The 17,620-nt window shown below is 44.3% G+C and overlaps 1 protein-coding gene across 1 annotated transcript in view; it reads left to right on the top strand.

The window, feature by feature from the left end:
* Positions 1–17,620, top strand: part of POU6F2 (POU class 6 homeobox 2) — a 194,447-nt gene that overhangs the window by 161,070 nt on the left and 15,757 nt on the right. The window contains exons 4-5 of the mRNA XM_076006212.1: positions 2,261–2,467; positions 16,157–16,325. Of these exons, the coding sequence (XP_075862327.1) occupies positions 2,261–2,467; positions 16,157–16,325 (376 nt within the window). The remainder of the gene's footprint in view (positions 1–2,260; positions 2,468–16,156; positions 16,326–17,620) is intronic.

The raw sequence follows: 17,620 nt of genomic DNA, 5'->3' as shown, positions 1-17,620 counted from the left end.
CTGTCATGTGCCGAGCCTCGCTCTGAACCGTTCTCTCAGGCTACTTACTCCCACCGACTCCTAACACGCTGGCACCTGCCGGAAACAGAATCCTCAGCCCTGCCCCGTAAATGCATCCAGCCCCCACAGACTGACAGCTCGGGCCGCCTTGAAGGAGCGGGGCTGCGGAGGCCTGCGACACCGACACCGGGGACAGCCGGAGCGGGTGGGTGGGGGCCCGGTCTTCCGCGTGTAGAAAGGGGAATTGCCCAACGTGGGCTGAGGGCGGAGGCTGCTCCACAGGCCCCTCTTACTTGGCCTGCGGGGTCACAGGAAGCAGCCTTTGAGTCCCGGGCTGTTTAATGCAAGACCACTCATCAATAAAGTGCTTATGCGCCGGGATCTATCGACGTGGACTCCTCCTGACCTTGCTCGGGCTGCTGCCGTGGGCGGGCGGGCTCGCTGCCACGCAGCCCTGCACGCTCCCGAGGGGCCGCTGACCACTCTCGCAGTCATTACCCGACCTTTATCAGTCTCCACTGACAACTGCCATTGAGACTCGATATTCGCACGGCTCCTCCATTAGCGCCATCCCACAGGGGCTCTTGCGGTGGGAGCAGCGGCCCAGGGAGGAAGAGGCTTCCTCCAGTCTGTCAGCGGGCCGTGGGGCCCTGCAGTTCTGCGGCAGCCCCAGCTACACCTGGAGTCCCAGGGACCGCTGAGTCTGGAAACTGTTCAGCCACAGCACATTCACCGAGAACCTATGTTCACAGCATGCTGGGGTGCATGGCGGGTAGAAAGCGGTATCGCTTATAAACCCAGCCCACAAGCAGCCTTCCGTCCAGTGGCAAATGGCAAACAAGGTGTCGTGTGTTTGCTAAGAGCCTGCCTCCTTCCACGTCCCCCATGCAGGCACAGCCGGGTGGCATCACATTTGGGGTCAGCCAGGCCTGGACCGCAGTTCCAGCTCTGTCCCTCACAGACTCCTCCAGGCAGAGACAAAGCTTAGTTCCCGGGCCTCGCTGTACCTGGTGTCTTTCCTAGGAAGTGGAGGCATGCCCAGCACCTGCTTCTTAGAGGTGTTGCAAGAATGTAGCATGAAATGAAAGCTTCCATGCAAAAACACCTGCTGAGGGCTTATGGTTACTACGTCTTGGTGACCCCCAGGCCAGGTCACCACAGCTCACAGCTGGGAGGCAGCCCCTGAAGGCGACCAGCAAAGAGCTGTGTGACTACCCTGTGGCGGGTGCAGGTGGGAAACCACCCACACAGCAAGCTCCGTGACACCCCCATACAGAGTCCACAACATTTAGAAACAAAGATCATATTTTCAGTTTTTTTGCAAATTACCTCTGTCCCTATTTCCAGATTCTATGGACATTAGCTTTTCCTATTCATGGTCCCTTTCTCCTTAGCCTGGTCATTGGACCCAGCCAGGCCCCTCCTGTGGTCAGTCTACATGACCCAGTCACTGAAGCCAGAGGCCACCTGACGCAGAGAAGAGCCTCTCCTGCCGCCTGTCACAGAAGCCCTGAACCCTAACCTTTGGGCCCCAGCTTGAAACACATCGTCTGAAGGGCACTTTCTTTCTGGTTTCAATCCTCAGTAGTCATTTCACCTCTATTTTAAGAGTTCTCAAACATTTGTTTATGATCCCACTTCTTTCAAGCATTCAGAAAGTTTAAGTCCCATGTGACAAGTGCGACACAGCCAGTGGCAGGCACAGCTGGGAATGGGACCTACCTGTCTGTCCCCAGAGCCAGGGATCTCAACCCCCATGAGCACCAGGGTGCTTGAGGCCCGCATCCTGCAGGGGTATCAGGGAGCCAACTGCTGACCTTGTGAGAGGAGCAGGATGTCGGGCTGTGGGTGACGGGAGGAGGCAGAGGATGTGAGGGGGCCCATGTTGTGGGAGGAGCCCCCATGGGCCTCCCAGGTAGACAAGGACCTTGAGTGCTCATCCTCTCTCTGGTTCTGAGAGAAAGCAGATGTCAGCACTGCCCTGGCAGAAATTGCATGTTTGTGCCTTTAACCCATGCTTGATTTTATTTTTAAATAAGATGTCTTCCCTCCCTTTGTGACCTCAGTCCACATGCACTTATCTCTTCTTTAGATGCTTGTCCTGACACTTTCTCCCACACCCCGCTCCAGACCTGCCTGCAGATTCTGAATCAGCTCCTAGGTAGCACCCTATGGAGACCAGGGTGCTGCGTGGGCTTAAATTGCAGGTGCAGACTCCGAATGGAGCCCGGCTCCTCACCTCTGGGCCTGTCTCTTGCAGATTATCGGGACCATTCCACTGATGCCTAATCCGGGGCCCTCGAGCCAAGCAGCGAGCGGCACTCAGGGCCTTCAAGTACAGCCAATCACGCCCCAGCTCCTGACAAACGCCCAGGGCCAGATCATCGCCACGGTCATCGGGAACCAGATCCTGCCTGTGATCAACACCCAGGGCATCACGCTGTCGCCCATCAAGCCAGGCCAGCAGGTAACGATTCCAGGCCCAGGAAGCCACCACACTGGGACACCTGCCCTCCCTCCCTGCTCCTCTTCGGTCTCAATCAATGAAAAGTGATTTTTACATTTCAAAATATTTAATCCCACTAATCCAAACCTATCAATACTTATTTAAAAAAAGCATGTAGCTTTATTTTTCATCCTTAGTAAATATGGGCAATAACTAAATAGCTCTTTAATCTAAAAACAGGAATATGTTAAATTCTAAGCGGAGATAGTAACCTAAAATTTGATAAAGTTGTGTTCTTATTCATCTACACTCATAATACTAAATTTGCAGGAGTTTTTTTTAATGTTGAAAAGAAACCAAAACTACTTATGCCTTAACTGTAAATAATAAAAAAAAAAGATTAAATACCAAGAGATCTCAGGTTGATGCTACTGAAACTGCTGCCTATAAATGAGGGAATGAAAAATAGGAAGTTCTGCTTGGTTCAGTTGCACTAAAACCATGGCGATCCAATTCATTTTTCCATTCACATATCAACGGAGCACTTCCTATGTGTTCATGCTAAAATCCAGGACACCAAAGAAGACAGACATGGTCCCTCTCCTCATGGAGCCTCTGGTTAATTGATTCCTTCAACAAACACTTTTTGGTAGCCGAATGTATAACAGGCCCCTGATAAATGCTAAGAAATGCAGGTGAGGGCTGGGCGTGGTGGCTCACGCCTGTAATCCTAGCACTCTGGGAGGCCGAGGCAGGCGGATTGCTCAAGGTCAGGAGTTCGAAACCAGCCTGAGCGAGACCCCGTCTCTACCAAAAAATAGAAATAAATTAATTGACCAACTAAAAATATATATACAAAAAATTAGCCGGGCATGGTGGCACATGCCTGTAGTCCCAGCTACTCGGGAGGCTGAGGCAGTAGGATCGCTGAGCCCCGGAGATTGAGGTTGCTGTGAGCCAGGCTGACGCCACGGCACTCACTCTAGCCTGGGCAACAAAGTGAGACTCTGTCTCAAAAAAAAAAAAAAAAAAAGAAATGCAGGTGAAAAGAGAGCTGCTATCTGATTTGGGGAGCTCATCACACTGTAGAGGACACAAATACATAAGCAGAGCTGTTGTGCAGTAAAGCAGAGACTGTCCGGGGACAGGGCAGGTGTGACCACAGAGATGAAAGTGACCAGCTGAGTTTCTGCCCAGAGAGTTTTGAGTCCTCCCAGAGATAATGGCTTGGGAACAGAGTCCAGAGGGGTGGGTAAGAGTTAACCAGGTAAATGAAGGGTTAACAACATTCCAGGCCGTGGGAAGTGTAGGCACAAAGACAAGGAAATGGGAGCGGACAGAGTGTTGAGAAATAGGGGAAAGGTCCACATGATTGGAGTGGAGGTCAGTCATGGAAGGGCCCTACAGCCAAGCTAAAAAGCATGGACTTTGTCACCGTGTGGTCTTGAACACACTACAGGTTTCCATCTGTAGCATGTGCCCCAGGTTCCTCGTCTGCAACATGGGGACACCCCAGTACCTATCTCACAGAGTGCATGTGAGGATTAAATGAGTTAATATATATGAATAGTGCCTGGCACACAGTAAACACAAATATAGTCATGATGATAGTGATTATGATGATGAAGAAGATGATAATGATAATTTACTCCGCAGCCCTGAGAATCTATAAGAGGTATTTTAAAAGGGGAACAACATGATCAGTTTTGGGGTTTTTTATTCCCCCAAGAAAACAACCTCTGGTAAAGCAGTATGAAGGTTGAACTAAAGTGGTGAAGCATCTATTATAAGCAAGCCATTTAGGAAACTACAGCAAAACACAAAAAAGAATTAAAGAAAGCATGTACTTGATAGTTGAAAATAAGGTCTGGAATTGTAGTTGAGCTCAGGACAGCAGCGTTAGATCTGGGAGTCATGAGTACATTTGTTGTGGCTAAAAACAAATGAGACATCCAGAGAAAGAGGAGGAGCAAGAGAAGGAAGAAAGAGAAGAAGGGAAGGAAGACCAAGAAGTTATCTTGGGAAACACTCACTTTTAAGGGATGGAAGGGGGGAGGGAGAGAGAAGTGTTTGGATAACTAGGAGAGGGATTGAGAATGTAGTGATCAAACATCCAAGATTTTTCAAAAAAAGTAGGAAGTAGACAGTGTCATGTGCCACAGGTAAAGCCATGGAGAAACATGAATTCCTCTATTTCTTTGTTGTAATGTTTGAAAGTCTGCATCATCCCTGTTTGAAATATATTGAAATGGGGAGCCTGTTAACTGTGTGAGCTAAGAAGTAAGAGGTGGGCGAGGCTAGGACCCAGATTTAATTTGGGGGTGTGCACTCACAAAGAAAGACAGTGGAAGAGAAGACCAACAGGGAGGATATGAGCAAGCATATGGCTTTATGTGTTGTTGGAAACTGTATAAAGCGAAGTATTTAGCAAGAAAATAAAATACACAGGGAAAGGAAGAAGAAAGTACCAATATCATCATTTGTCTACCACAATGCAGAAACATCCTTCCAGAGACCTCGGCCATTGCCTCCTGGTGGCTTCTGATCCAACTGGGAAAACAGCCCATTCAGAGGCTGTGCTTGGACAATCCATTTGCTTGCTCAATGAATATTAAAAAATCTGTTTAATGGAAATAGTTATTGCCCACCTACCATGTGCTGGGCACTGTGCCAGGAAGCTAGGCTTTGTTGGTGGGCAAGACAGATACCAAGAGCCCTTCCTTCAAGGCACAGGAAGACTGTAAACTCTAGCGAGAGAGATGTACATTCATCAAAGACTTGTGCAAACAGGTCCCTGAGATCAGTAAGTCCAGGAGAGAGAAGTGAGGTGACCTGTGAGAGTGGTCAGCGGGGGAACTTTATCCAGTTGACAGAGGCAACGCCAGGGAAAAAACTGAGTCTGCATACTCACACTTCCTAGAGACAGAGATGTCCATCTCCTTGCTCTGAATCTGCGTCTCCAGCCTGGGGAGCCACGGTTCCCAGCCACCCCCTTCTTCCTCAAAGATATCCTGGGCAGTGGGGCGGTCACCAACAAACTTATCACAGTATCATTAAGGACTTTCCTCCCTCGTCGCTCAGCTGTTTTTTTTTTCTTTTACTATTTACAAGATTCCATTCGATTCTCTTTGAACTTTCCAAATGGCTCCCCAAATGAGGCGAGATTCTCTATCTTTCACTGGCTTTTTAAACCCTAGTTCTATCTGTTCCAACTACGTTCAGAATAAGCTCTAGGGGGAAAAAATGAGGAGATTGGCCTCTTTTTGTTCAATCTGCTAAAAACTATTTCTGTCAACAAAGGCAGTTGTAAAAATTGCCAAAAACGTGATGAATTAGTTAGAAATCATTAACATTTAATACAAAGTAGCTCCCACTCTCCCCCTGACTTTCAAAGGCAGGTGTGGGTGATAGACTATGGCTGTTACATGAAATTACAGCTCTAGATTTGAGACAGGGTAGCTTTGAACCAGGATGAGGGCCTAACCAAGACATGGCAAATAAGAGGCCGGAATGGTGCTGCTCCTCAACCCCTTGCCCATTGTAGACGTTAGCAATCCACTGCTACGCTCTCTTTCGTGAGCCCAGACCACCTCAGGAGCTTTCTCCCACAGCCCCTGTCAGCCCCTGGAATGAAACCCTGTTACTCCTGCAGAAACATCACGTCCTCTGCTGGTCTAGCCACCATCCTCCTCCTCTTCACTGCAGAATTGGAGATCTAGCAACTGGGAGGAAACAGCCAGCTTCTAGAGAGTATACCTTGCAAATCCAACCAACCAACGTGTCAGCTACAGCCAACATCCCAAAGAGCAAAACTCCACTTGCCAGTGGGCATTACACGTGCCTCTGGTCTATGTGCACATGCAGAGAGAACACGCGAGTACAGCTGAACAGAGTGACGTGGGAACCGTCTCAAATACCCAAGTCCCTGTTCCTCCTGTTCAAGGCATGTGGCAGTTGTCTATCCTAGTCCCAGAAAAATCCAGAAAACCAATGGTGACCCTGGTCAGAAATACCAGAGAAATGGTGGAAATAAATGAACAACTTTATTTCTTGGCATCACTTCCAGTCGAAACACCTTAGAACGTGTAGTAAAGCTAACGAGTTGGGCAGATCGACGGGAGATGCACAAGTCTGAGTCTCAGATATAAAAGCTGTGATTCTGGGGATAGTGGATCATAAAATTCCCAGAGCCAAAAAGTAAAAAGCTCAAAACTAGAGATATGAGGATAGTGGTCTTCCATTTTTTCATTAAATATTACCCTTTACATTGAAGAAATATAATATGGACAACCACTAAAAAATAAAGGATTTCTGTCACACAGTAGAGAAGTTTCTCAATTTATTTTTTCATGTGATTTATGACAAATGCTTGATCTCACAAAAGCATAGTTCTGACAGTAAAACATGTCGTAAATTACAGGAAAAGAGAGTTCCTGTAAGGAAGTCCACTTTCCTGGAGGAAAGTATAGGACTCTTGAACCAGAAGACCTAGAGCAATTTTTTTTAACTTAATAAAAGTAATTACATCTTTAATTTAACTTTTACATCTGCCTACCATTAATTAAAAGAGCCTGAATTTAAGAATAGAGTACCCAACACTCTTGATGGTAATTTATCCCAATGAGGAAAGATTGAGAAGAACGTGTAAATTATCATCTAAAATGAAAACGCTATTTTAAAAAACAATACACATAGTTTATCATCTCCTAGTATAAATAGGTAAACTCTTTTTTATTGGTGTGCTAAATGCAAACATCTATCATTCTTTTCCTATCAAAAAGGTAACTGTCAAAGTATAAAATATGAGGCTTAAATATAACAGTACTGTATAGAACATCAAAGAAATATGAAACTCTAGGAGCAACTTATCCTATTAACTTTTAACCACTTTAATTGCTGCTTAAAAATAAATAAATAAATAAAAATACACGAGTATCCAATAGCCCTAGATAAAGCTTCCACAGTGTCATATCAGAGATCCTTGGTATGCAATGAAATAAAAGTCAGAAAAGGACTAGATGAAAAAAAGAGATAAAATTTTTGTGCACCTGAAAAAAAATTACTACAAAAGTATTTAGTGGAGCTGCAAAGTAACCTTGTGTTCCCTCCATGAAATTCTACACCATACACCAAGCCATGTGGGGAACTCCCCAGGTCCGAGTGGTACCAGGTCCTGTCATTGCTTTCCCCTGATTATCCTGTGACTACAAATTAATTGTTTATTTATAAGCCACATAGACATAATTTTCATGTATATTTATTCTTCCTTTGACTAAATTCTAACAAAAGTTAAGAGGAGGTTTTAGCATCATTAAGGGGATAGAGACATTTGAAAGGAAAAATGTAATTTTGTAACATCAAAGCATTGAAATTTTTCAAACATTAAATACCATAGCTATTAATATAATACTTGGAGACTACCATCCATGAAGGCACTCAGTTTTTCTTCAAAAAGTAATCTTGGTGCTAAATAGAAAGCCAAAGGAAGGCAGCTTCTTCAAATTAGCTCTCCTAAAATGCCATGTGATTATCATAATCCATCCCTTCTTCTTTTCAAGTACATACAAAAACATACTTCTTTACCAACTTTTAAAAATCAATTTTCCTAGGCTGTGTGCAGTGGCTCATGCCTGTAACCCTAGCACTCTGGGAGGCCGAGGCAGGTGGATCACTCAAGGTTAGGAGTTCAAAACCAGCCTGAGCAAAAGTGAGACCCCATCTCTACTATAAAATAGAAAGAAATTAATTGGCCAACTAAAAATATATAGAAAAAATTAGCCGGGCCTGGTGGCGCATGCCTGTAGTCCCAGCTACTTGGGAGGCTGAGGCAGTAGGATCGCTTGAGCCCAGGAGTTTGAGGTTGCTGTGAGCTAGGCTGACGCCACGGCACTCTAACCTGGGCAACACAGTGAGACTCTGTCTCAAAAAAATCAATTTTCCTTCCCAGCCTTGGCCTGAATCACTGATTCTCAATTTTTTTCTTGGAGCCACCCAGAATGAGATATAAATGAGGCATTCCCACCCACAAGGAATTTAAAATAGTATAGGGGTTTATCTAGATGGATAAAATGCATATGGTGACCCCAGTACAAAGAAACCCTTTGGCCTTCCAGCCTTGCATCTGGGCATCTCACTTCTATGGTCGCACGTCTCACCCCCTGCCACGCTCAGCCTATACAATTCCTGCCCTCTCTACATTCTGTCCCCCTGGCCTGGAATGCTTCTCCCCAGCTTCCCTGACTGGCAAACTCCTGCCCAGCCACCCTATGGGGTCTGGATCCACTGTCCCTCCTCTGTCCCCTAACTCACCCCTGTGAAGCCTCTCTGAACACTCTTTGAGAAGCATTTCCCTCTCTTCTCTGCTTTCCCCTACACTGCATTCATTTTTGCTAAACTGTATTGTCATTAAGATTCTACACTTAAGGCCGGGCATGCTGGCTCACGACTGTAATCCTAGCACTCTGGGAGGCCAAGGAGGAAGGATCACTCAAAGTCAGGAGTTCGAAACCAGCCTGAGCAAGAGTGAGATCCCGTCTCTACTAATAGAAAGAAATTAATTGGCCAACTAAAAATATATAGAGAAAAATTTGGCCAGGCATGGTGGTGCATGCCTGTAGTCTCAGCTACTCAAGAGGCTGAGGCAGGAGGATCCCTTGAGCCCAGGAGTTTGAGGTTGCTGTGAGCTAGGCTGACGCCACAGCACTCTAGCCTGCGCAACACAGTGAGACTCTGTCTAAAAAAGGAAAAAAAAAAAAAACAAAAAAAAAACCTATACTTGAAATGCAGGGACCAGACAGATTTAGCCCTGGTCCAGACAGTTCAGGACCCAACCCATGCTGGGCGCCCAGTCGGTTGTGTTTCATTTAATTGCTGCGGAATCATGGTATTTCCCTGCCCAAGGCGCAGGCATCCCGGAGCCAGGCTTCCAGCAAAACTCAGCTCAGGCTCTTCTGGGCCTTTCCAGTTCTGTGCCTTCTGTTGTTTGCCAGTATGTTCTAAATTTGCACCTGCCAGGGGCTTGAAAAGCCTTTCTGCACAGCACTCTCTTCTCTATTTACCTATTTTCTGAATGCCGTCATCTCTCCGAACTCTCCCACCTCGTTATCTCAACTGCATTCAGTCCCTCGTTTTTCTGCTCTGCACTGAAATCTAACCCCCATTCCATCATCTGTCCTTGCTGAGCGCTTGCTGTGTATTACCACCTTGTTTTATGAATGTCTTGGCCTTCCCTGCAGGTGTTCTGGCATCTCCACTCAATCCTTCCCTCATTCTAACTCTCCTCACTCCCCATGTCCTCACTTCCCCTGGCTCTGTGGGCTGAGCCACACAGCTGTCCTCTGTCTTCCTCGAAGCCACTTACATTCCTGCCGTACTTACACCCCTGCAGATAGGAGGTGCATGTTCTAGAACCTTACATCTGGGACTCTTCTTCCTACTCAGGTTAAAGAGATGTTTCAAAGTCAGGCACTACAGCTGGAAGGAAAACCCAGTACGTCTCCCAAACCCCGCCAAAAGGATAACTTCCTCCTCGCTTTTTGAACTTTCCACAAAGACAGCTAAAATCTCCCCTGTGTCATGTTCCAGATCCTCAAAATTTTTCAAGGTAGATTATCCTGATGTCAACCCTAAATCTTCCAGCAAATTTAATACTTGCACTCTTGTCGTGTCCGCAGCACACAAAACGCCTCGCTAAGACTCGGGCTCTTATTCTCTCTGGGCTCTGGCTTCTCTTGCCTAGACGTAATAAATGCGCTTTCTTTCCCCTTTTCCAAGAGAAGCTCCTTCCAAAACCTGTGTGGTCTCCTAACCACAGTAGCGGCATCACCTCAGAACTTGTTCTTGAACAAATTCTTGAACCCTGGGTTTTTACAGCCCTCTAGGTAATTCTGATGAAGCAGAAATCTTGAGAACCACTGATTTAACTTCTCTTTCGTCTATTATTCTAAGACACACATTTCTCAGAAAAGTGCCAGCCAGCGCAGGGAGGGAGGAAGAGTCACCATGCTCCTCCCACATGTTCTGGCTCCCAAAGGGCCCCCCCCCGTTGTGTTCACTGCCCCCCCACACCACACGGGGGTGTACCTGAGGTTCGCCATGGCACCCTGGCACATCTGTAAAGGGCCAGACCTCCTCCATTTTGCCTTTGCAGATTTGGAGTAGGTTTTCTTCCCCAAACGAATTTCTCTATATTTAATCCTATTTGAATTTTACTGTTTATAGGCATTCACTTTTCCAATATGTCTAGTGCATTCTGCATTTTATTCCATTTTCCAAGACATTTGCTACCCCCATTTATTTTTCTATCAATCGCGGATTTAATTAGAAGATGCTTTATTCCAGAAACTAGAGCATTATTAAGGATATAGTGCATTACACATGGGAGAGACGTGGGAGCAGCAGCACAGAAAATCAAGACAGCCTCTACTGCACACTGCTATTCCAGTCTATTTCTGGTGAATGTATTAAACACCCTGGCAGCGCCAAGCAACACAAACAAACCAGCAAAGCCAGCCTGTGAGAGCCAGCGGGAAGCGTAAAGCTTTTCAGACCCTGCATCCCGTCTTCCCCGTTTGTCATTCCATGTGTGTGATGGACATGGTTCCTCCTTCCCTGGATGACGCACTGCCCCAGGCTGACACAAGCTGTCCCTTCTCTCTTCTTTCTTGCGGACTCTCCATGCTCTCAGCCCATGGACACCTGGCGCACAGCTCAAAAAGGGACAAGAAAGTGACCGTGTGAACTTGGAGGGAGATAAACTCGAGCTCCTTTAGACAGTCTAGTAGCAGTGTGCTGAGTCAATAGAAAATATGATCATATTTTAATATGATCATACCCATTAACAGGGTATAATACTAAGAAGAGTAAGTTTGGGGTACTACAGATAGTCGGAATTAATAATAATAAGCAAAGGACAATCTGTAGGCAACTCCATGTTGGATGTGTGTCCAGACTTTACTAAAATCATTGGCCGGGCATGGTGGCTTATGCCTATAATCCTAGCACTTTGGGAGGCCGAGGCGGGAGGATCGCTCAAGGTCAGGAGTTCGAAACCAGCCTGAACAAGAGTGAGACCCTGTCTCTACTATAAATAGAAAGAAGTTAGCCAAACAACGAAAAATAGAAAAAATGAGCCGGGCACGGTGTTGTGTGCCTGTAGTGCCAGCTACTTGGGAGGCTGAGGCAGGAGGATCGCTAGAGCCCAGGAGTTTGAGGTTGCTGTGAGCTAGGCTGATGGCACAGCACTCTAGCCCAGGCAACAGAGTGAGACTCTGTCTCAAAAAAAAAAAAATCATAATAACATTTTTGGGTAATCCTCTAGCCACCTGAGAGTTCCATATTTTCTTAAAAGTATGACATCTTAAATACTTTGGGAGCTGCAGAGAATAATTCCAAAAGCAGAAAAATATTAAACATTTTATGTTAGGAAAAAAAAACCACCAATGAGATGTGTTCAGAATGATAGACTGTGATGGTCTACACTAGGGCTGATCAACTAGAAAGTGTAGCTCACCATGACCCATCAGTTTGAACATATCTCATTCGTTCCCACACTCCCGACTAGAGCCCCCTGCTGTTCCCCTGACTTGTAAGAGCATCTCCAGGGACTGAGCAGGGTTGAGACAAAGTGCAGGGCACAGTGAACGGGGCGCTGGCTGTTGAGTCAGAGTTATGTGGATTCAAAGCTTACTTATGCTAGTACCTGTGCAATCCCAGGTATGTTATCTCGTCTTTTTAAGTCTGCTTCCTCTTCTATAACAGTATCACCAAAACCTAACCAAGAGAGCTATTGCCAGGATGATGTAGGAAACATCCAATAGGTGGAATCCACATATTCATATTTGGCCTTTCAAGATTAAGACAATGTAATAAAACATCTGCCTTTATAGACGCTTCTTTCCAGGAAGGAAAAGTAAGAAATTTTTCCTTCACACTTCTAGTTATTCCCTGACTCTCTGCATTTTCTTTTAGTAAACTATTCCAAATTTTGTGGACAGTTATGTTTTAGGATTTATACATCTATTTCTTTTGCCAATAGGTACGCAATACAAACCTACATGATTTTTGCAACACAAACCTATATGAGCTTTGCAATTAAGTGTCTGAAAAACAACATACTTAAATCAAATAGTATTTTCCTAATGCTGCTTATTTAAAGTATATTAAATTTTTATATTGGACCTCAGAATTGTTTTATGAAGTAGCTTAAATCTCTGCTTTGTCTTTTTGTGTTTGATAAATATATTTTAACTATAAAATTTCTAAAGATTAATATACCAAAATCATGAAACTAAGAACATCAATTACTTAGTGCTATATTTCATAGTTTGCCTGAAAAAACTGCAGTTTTAGGGAATGAAGGAAACAGACGTGACACCTCTAAAGTCCTCCTTTTTGGAAGAAAGAAGTTATGAAGGAGAAGTTCATTTCTGAGCTGATTTTGATATGTACAGTAGGCTATCCTACCTGGGTTTGCAAGAGATTCTAGAATTAACAGACACCTTTGTACACAGGCAATTGGAATGAGATATATCGGCTCCATTAGGATGCTACTGCTTATATAATTCCCTTGATTCTTGACAAGTTAAAACTTTTAAAAATTTTTATTGGTTTTTCTGAACTGTCTGGTTAAACTCTGAAGGTAAACAGAACTCCAATGTTCTAAAAAATATATATTATTTACTTTGAAAGAAAAATATCTTTTCCTCTAAGAAATCTTAGATTCCTTTTGACTGTGTAGACATGGAACAAGTTCTTAAAAGCACTATTTTATTGTCCTCTCAAATTTCTTCTCTTGCAGAGCTTAACGCATAAGCCCTAGCTTGCTTTCGTGACTCCTAAGTGAGAGTGCAGCCTAGTTATTTTTTCTTAACTGAGTTGTGTCTGAGGAAGAAATATTTAAATTGATTATTGTCTTACTCAGTTACTTGATGGCTCTTTACCACACCCAGGGCCAATAAAATATTGATAGAATGGTAAAATCAAAGACTATCTTATGATTCAGTAACTGAAAACTGTAAAAAGCTTTTGCCAAGTATCGGTTTTGAGAAGGACAGCTCAATAGGTTAGAGGGGGTAGACTGGCATGCAAACATCCATCACATTTTATTAAGCAAATTAAAAATAGATTTAATCTTTGATATGTGTCCCAAAGTATAAAATTTACTGGATTCAATTGTTGATTATATGCTCGTCAGCTTAGCTAATTACCTTTGGCAGATGCTTGATGCATATTAATTGGGGTTTCTGTATAGATTATAACTATCCTTGGTTCATAATCTAGCCTCCACTTAGCATAGATGAGTAACACTACAGGTGTGCACTGGAAATGTAACTGCAGGCAATTCTGTAGGAGGGATAGATAGAATCCTGGGAAGAGCCCTGAACTATGAGATGGGAGCCTGGATTCTAATGTTCAGCAGCCAGATGGCCTTGGGCCATTTACTTTTCATAATCATACCAGGCGTGTCTGCTGCATAGGAAAATAGCATGTGGATAAGGGGACCTACTATTAATGTTAATACCACAAGGGACCAGGAGGGGAAATAGTTCCTTAAGCACATTTCCAAATTAGCCCCTTACCAGCAATTGTTTGAAGATAAAATGTTAACTTTATGGCTAAAAACATTTTAGGGAATTAAAAAGATTGACAATCCCAAGTGTTGGCAAGGATGTGGAGCAACTGGAATTCTCATACACTGCCGGTGGGAATATAAAGTGGTACAACCACTTTGGAAAATAGTTTGAGAGTTTCTCAAAAAGTGAAACACACATTTATAGTACGATCCACTAATTCCATTCCTAGGTATTTGCATAAGAGAAACAAAAACACAAGTAGACACACAAACTTGTATGTCTACTTGTGTATAGTAGACTTATGTCTACTTGTGTATGTCTTGTGTATGACAACTTTATTCATCATAGCCCCATAATAGCCCCAAACTGGGAACAACCCAAATGTCTATGAACAGATGAATGGATAAACAATATATCATTTGTGTATGTATACACAAATACTATTCAGCAATAAAAAGGAATGAGCTACTGATGCATGCAATAGTATCAATGAATTTTGAAAATACCACGCCAAGCAAAAGAAGCCAGATACAAAAAGAGTTCATCCTATATGATTCCATTTCTGGAATCTCACTAATGAATCCATAGCGACAGAAAGCAGAGCAGTGGCTGTCTGGGGCAGGGAGTTAGAAGAAAATTGATTGCAAAAGGTGGGACGGAATGTTGTGGAATGATGAGAAGCTTCTATATCTTCACTGTGGTGGTGGTGTTTTCACGACTGTACATAGTTAACAAAACACGGCAAACTTTGTGTTTAAAATGGGTGTGTTTTATTATGTGTAAATTATATCTTAATAAAGTTGAATGAAAAGCTGAACATACACACACTGGGAAAGCAGTGACAAATCTGAAATTGAAATACCCCAGGCTGGCTCTTAGATGCTGGGAAGGTGGTAGGCCTTCTCAGGTTGGTGCCCGTTTAGGGCACCAAAGTTCAAGGCCTGATGCTATTCCCAGGCTGACTGCCTTTTACAGAAACCGTGCTACACCTCTGTGAGTGTGCTGATGGATAGAAAAGCACTGTGTAAACCAAAAAGTGCTATATACAATTGATAAAAATGGTTAATACTGAGACTAATTGTCCACCTGCAACACACGGTGGATGGAGAGAGATCCCTCCCAGGCCTCAAAGTAGACTTAGAACCTGCAATCATTTTCCTTTCCTCTCTCCTTCCTCTCCTCAGCTGAGCTCCTCTCACCAGCAACAGTCCTTCAATAACCTGTAAAGGAATAATGAATAAATGAATGTAAAGACAATCTGCTCTGATGCACACAAAATTTTAAAAATTAAATTAATTCTTCCTTGTGACATTGTGACTAACAGCTTGGGCCCCAGGGTCAGACTTCATAAGTCCAGAGACCAGCTCTTCCACACCAGCTGGATGGACCTATAAAACCCTTTAACTTCTCTGTGCCTCGGCTTCCTTGTTTGTAAAAGAGGGGTCACAGTAGTACTCACACCACAGGCTGATGTGAGAATTAAATGAATATCCTTAACACAGTGGCTGGCGCAGAGTAAGAATAAGAACTGAAAGCTACAAATATTACTGGGTATTTTTGTCCCGACTCCTCACCTTCTCTCTTAATTTTCTATGGGACATCAGAGAGCATTTTGTCAACTCCACGGTAATCTATCCGGACTCTTTAGTCTGCAAGAGCAGGAAGTTCCCATGTACACTGAGCCTAAACTGGAACTTGCCCCCAAATACCAGTTACATAAGATCAAATGCTGAGGCACGGCCACACCTTTAAGTTTGATTTTCGCATTCCAAGTTGATTGTGCTGTATTTTATCTACACTTACTGGAGAAGCTTGTCAAGTGCACTGTAATTAAATGACTAGGCAGAAGGAGTCCAGCCACACACCACAGTTGAGAAATGTAGAAAATTGGGTGCTCTAGCAAGCCAAGTAGGGAATTAATAATATATTTAGAATTACTAATAAAGTGCCTGTCAAGCAATCGGCAACATAATATATACAAAAAAATCCTGCCTGTTGAGTAGGGCATGCACTGCTCCTGAGAAGTATATATTCTTGGAAATAAAATGATTCAACCCCAGATGAAACTTCTGTTCCCTGGCATTTCCCCCCTAATTTTCATTCATTTGTGTATTTTTTTACATCCCCCCCCATGTAGCTCCACCAACCCTCCCAGACGTCAGTGGGTCAAGCAGCCTCTCAAGGCAACCTTCTGCACCTGGCTCACAGCCAAGCATCCATGTCTCAAAGTCCCGTCCGGCAGGCTTCCTCTTCTTCCTCCTCATCCTCCTCTTCTTCAGCTTTGAGCGTGGGCCAGTTAGTCAGCAGTAAGTATCCTTTCTGGCTCGGTTTAAATCATGGTGGCCTTCTTGTTGCCTATTTGCAATGCTTTCCTTCTCTCTTTCTCTCTCTCTCTCTCTTTCTCTCTCTTTCTCTCTCCCTTTCTCCCCCCATGAAGTCCATGGCCAGAGCCAAATGGCTCCTTAGGGAAGCAGGCCCCCGGAGCACACCCCCTGGATTAGTGCATGTTTTCCCGCATGTCAGGGGCTGGGCTCCATCTTAAGTGGCTCCCCCCATGTGCTGAGTCAGTCCTGCCACTTCAGAAGGTCGGAACTGCTCAGCTTGCAGGGCCTGAGCCACACAGCTCAGAACTGAAATAACCAACAACAGGCACTCTGCCGGCGGGTCAAGCTGCTTTTCTGTGTGTTTGAAGTCCCCTGCCGTTCTATTTGTAGGTGTCAGAGGAAATAAAAGAGAGCATGCCTGTGGGCGGGTGGGTGTGTGTGCACAATGAGCCGCCTTCAGTGGCACGTGGGGGAAGCTGCATGGGCAGGAATCCGATGAGAAGTCTCTGAACAACCATTCACAAAATAAAATAAGCCTGAAAGTCTGCTTTTCTGACCAGGTGAGATACACACACACACAGATATATATATAATTTTTAGAAATGGTATTTGGCCCTAGGTGAAAATAGAGTATTTATCACATGCAGATAGAAACATGTTAAGATCAACAGGACAATGGTCCGATTTAATGTCAGTTATTCACCATTAGTGCAATTTTTACTGATATATAAAATCACAGAATACATGCATAGATTGCAATTCATTAGGGGCCAAAAACCCAGTAGCTGTGGGTTTCAAGGGCTACAGCACTGCACAGGCACCTGTGCCATGAAATGAACACGTGGGATTCTGCGTTTGGTCAAGCATCATGAGTGATCTGACAATGAATGTGCTAGGTGGAATTCCAATTGCACAGTGGCCATTAGGACATCGAAGTTCTAGGTTTATGGTGAGTGAACCATATAACCATAACAGGAACAATAGGATCCTCTCAAATTATGGGACAAATCTGGTAACACAAATCAAAATGGAGGGTTGCCATGTTCTCCCCCCACAAGCAGCCCCCGAAAAGAAAAATAATTTTGCAGATATATATTTTCTAATTATATGGATAATTCAGGCAAGAAAGATGCCTGTGGGTGGGGAAGAGATGGAAAGAGGTATAATGGAAAGATGTTAGAATTCCCAGGTACTTCAGTGGACTAGCCTGAGGCTCTTGATCTTAAAGATGGGTCAAAACCAAACAGACACTCAGCATACATACGCAGTTTCCATCA

Source organism: Microcebus murinus, chromosome 9, assembly GCF_040939455.1.
Source record: "Microcebus murinus isolate Inina chromosome 9, M.murinus_Inina_mat1.0, whole genome shotgun sequence".
Classification (NCBI taxonomy): Eukaryota; Metazoa; Chordata; class Mammalia; order Primates; family Cheirogaleidae; genus Microcebus; species Microcebus murinus.
Note: the sequence above shows the minus strand (reverse complement) of the source record. Positions and strands in the feature narration are given on the sequence as shown.